Raw genomic sequence first — 3,178 nt, forward strand, 5'->3', positions numbered from 1 at the left:
AGCTATTAGAGTAATCTCTACAGGGTGACTGTGGAGCGTGATCACCTAGACCATGTCACATTGTGTGGGGGCTTGCTTGCTTTCTTGCTTGCTTTCCAATGCTGTCCAGATAAATGGACTTCATTTAGTATTAGCTATGTGCTTCTTTTGGAAACATTTCTATTTAAAATCAATGTCATGGCTGTCCATGTGCAAGATTTTGCAAATGCACCCCCTGCATAGAGCAGTGGACATTCGGGGAACCAGAGCATTTGCGACATTGTCCCACGGTTTGGTCTGTAGATGTGCCGCTCTCCTGTGCAGGGAACACCTTCTTATCTTGAATCTCACTTAAGCCATGTTAAGGTGCAACACAAGTGCAAGCAAGTGTTTATAGGGAACGTGAAGTGAAGGAAGAAAAAAGAAAGTGCTTTAGTTACTTTCAGAGTGCATTACACAGATGTCTTTCTCCCTCACGCAGCTCATTTGCTCTTTTCCTCCTGGCAAGGTAGGAGTCAGGGTCCCGTGGCTCCTCGTGGCTCCTTCGTCCTTGTGGAGAACCTTAGCTGCTACAACTAACCTCCCTGTGGCAGCTGTGACTGGCTCTGAGATGATTTAATCTTCCATCTTCACATTTCTTCTCTTCCCTCCTGCAGGAGTAGCTGCTCCAGCTGTTCCCTTAGAATACATGTTTCCTCCTTTGCCTGGGCCTGTAGATGTGCCCTGTTGGGCTAGGAGTTATCCTGCGTACAGGAATTATTCCCCAACAACTCTTTTTTTTCACTGACACATAAAATTGTGCCCCCCAATGCTTTCTCTGGTGGCGACAATTTCCTACAGTGAGCAATTTATCTTTCACTTGGATCTTTGATTCTCTATTAGTCTAAACAGTAAAATGCAAAATCTGAGGCAGAGATGAAGGGCAGAGGGGATGGTCAGGAAGGAGGGCATTAATGATAGGTGAACTACTGCAGAAAGGCAGAGAGTTGCTGCACTGGAATGGGAAGGGGAGAAGCTTCTCCTCATATCATCTGCATCAGCAAATGACCCAACCAGCATCTAGTATCAGCAGTTTAATTGCTAACCCGTGGATTCAGCATATGACAATGCAGTACTCCTAAGAAGGCATTTACTCCAAAGTAAAGGGGAAGGAAGCCTTTGGTACAATTGCTTCCAGCAGCAGGGGACCTTGAAGGTCTTGCAGACACCCTGGGCCATCATTTCCTAGCTGAGTAGATTACAGAGTAGATGGAGTTTGTCTGACGGAAAGTTTACACCTGGGAGAGCTCGGACTAATGGGATGCTCTGCCTGGAACACATTCTAATATTTTTGATAGCATTCATTTATTTATTTGCTGGTGTCTCAGCAGTGCTTGGAAGCCCCGGTCCTGGGCCTGTGCTATTCAAAAAGAGAACATAAAGGGAATCCCTGCTAGTCACAGAGTTTGCAATGCCATTCCAATCAAAACATGAACTTTCAGGGTCTTCCTAATTACTGCAACAGCTAAAACCAAGCTTTTCTTCAAAAGGGAGCTTTCAGTAAATTTTCCAAAATGGAATTATAGTGAGAGAGACTTGATTTTCTCAGCTCCTGAGAAAATGTTACCACAGTTCTACACCTCACCCTTTTCACTCCAGACTTTTCTATTCCACAGTTTTCTCATGGCACTTTTCACCTCCTCATTTCTCAGCGTGTAGATGAGTGGGTTCAGCATGGGCGTGATGACAGTGTAAAAGACAGCTACCCTCTTGTCCTCCGAGAGATTGCTGGATGGGCGTACGTAGGTGAATATGCATGGCCCAAGGAAGAGAATCACCACAGTAATGTGGGACCCACAGGTGGAGAGGGCTTTGTACCGCCCTTCGGATGTTCGCCTTTTCAAGGATAACAAAATGATAATGTAGGACGTGACCAGGATGACGAAAGAGACCAAAGTAATCATTCCGCTATTGGCAACGACAATGATGCCCACAACATAGGTGTCGGTACAGGCCAGTTGTAGTAGGGGATTGACTTCACAGAAGTAGTGGTCAATTTTGTTGGGGCCGCAAAAAGGGAGCCTAACGGTTATGAGGGTCTGCACCAGGGAGTGCACAAAGCCCCCCACCCATGAACCCATCACCATCCAGCCACACACACGCCTGGTCATGAGGGTGGTGTAGTGCAGGGGTCTGCATATGGCAAAGTAGCGATCATAGGCCATCGCTGTGAGGATGAAGACCTCAGCGCCACCGAAGATATGCAACCCGAATAGCTGTGCCATGCAACCCCCAAAGGAAATGGTTTTCTTCTCAACAAGGAAGTCAGCAATCATTTTGGGAGCTGTGACAGAAGAGAAGCAAATATCTGCAATGGACAGGTGGCAGAGAAAGAAATACATGGGGGAGTTCAGACGTTGACTGCTAACTACAGTGACAACGATGAGCAGATTTCCTGCCACAACAACAATATAGAAGAACAAAAACACCACAAAACACATTTTCTGCACCCCTTGGTTCTTTGAAAGGCCCAGAAGAATGAATTCCTTCACACTGCTTACATTCTCCATGTTGGTCAGTCGGGTGGCAATATGCAATATACAGCTTACACACCTGGGAAAACAAAGACAGACACATGATTCATCAGCATTTTTTCATTATTAATAGTGAGTTCTATATCAGAAGTGGATACAAACCAAGAAAGATATAGCATTAGTATTAAGCTTTTGAAGCGTTTAGTTTCTGTCATGTATTTTTTTTTCACAGCTATTTAATTCTCCACAGTACAAAGCTTCTGCCATGGCTTTGGTGGCACAGAGATAGGTGCACTCTGTGATATGTTCCTTAATCCTGGTCCTCCAGGATCTTGAAGGATTGTCTCCATGGCTGGTAGCCTTCCATGCACTAAGGACAAGGCCAGAGTGTTCACCTTGGGCACTACAAGGCAAATAATGCAGTATGTTTGCCCTCAGGGGAGACAAAGTCCCTCACAGCAATCTTTGTAAAATGGGTGTCTTTAAGAATACCTGGAAATATTGCTCAGAATGATGATTTGCTTTATAAGTACACATGATCTTTGAATTCTTGTTTAGAAGGGAAATGTACCCACATGCAGGGAAAAGAACTCTCTTGTGTATATACATTTTGAAACGTAAATATGAAATGTCACAGGCTGAAAAATGAGTTCTGGGAAGGTTATCTATCATGGAGGGGAAAAAAA

The 3,178-nt window shown here is 44.7% G+C and overlaps 1 protein-coding gene across 1 annotated transcript; it reads right to left on the minus strand.

Annotated features, from left to right (window-relative positions):
- Nucleotides 1–1,610: 1,610 nt before the first annotated feature.
- LOC136991936 (olfactory receptor 4S2-like) lies at nucleotides 1,611–2,528 on the minus strand (the record flags this gene model as incomplete). Its single annotated transcript, XM_067295433.1, has 1 exon — nucleotides 1,611–2,528. A coding segment is annotated over exon 1 (918 nt), but the record flags the coding sequence as incomplete, so codon positions are not given.
- Nucleotides 2,529–3,178: the final 650 nt, after the last annotated feature.

The sequence above is a fragment of the Apteryx mantelli genome, chromosome 4 (genome assembly GCF_036417845.1).
Source record: "Apteryx mantelli isolate bAptMan1 chromosome 4, bAptMan1.hap1, whole genome shotgun sequence".
Taxonomy (NCBI): Eukaryota; Metazoa; Chordata; class Aves; order Apterygiformes; family Apterygidae; genus Apteryx; species Apteryx mantelli.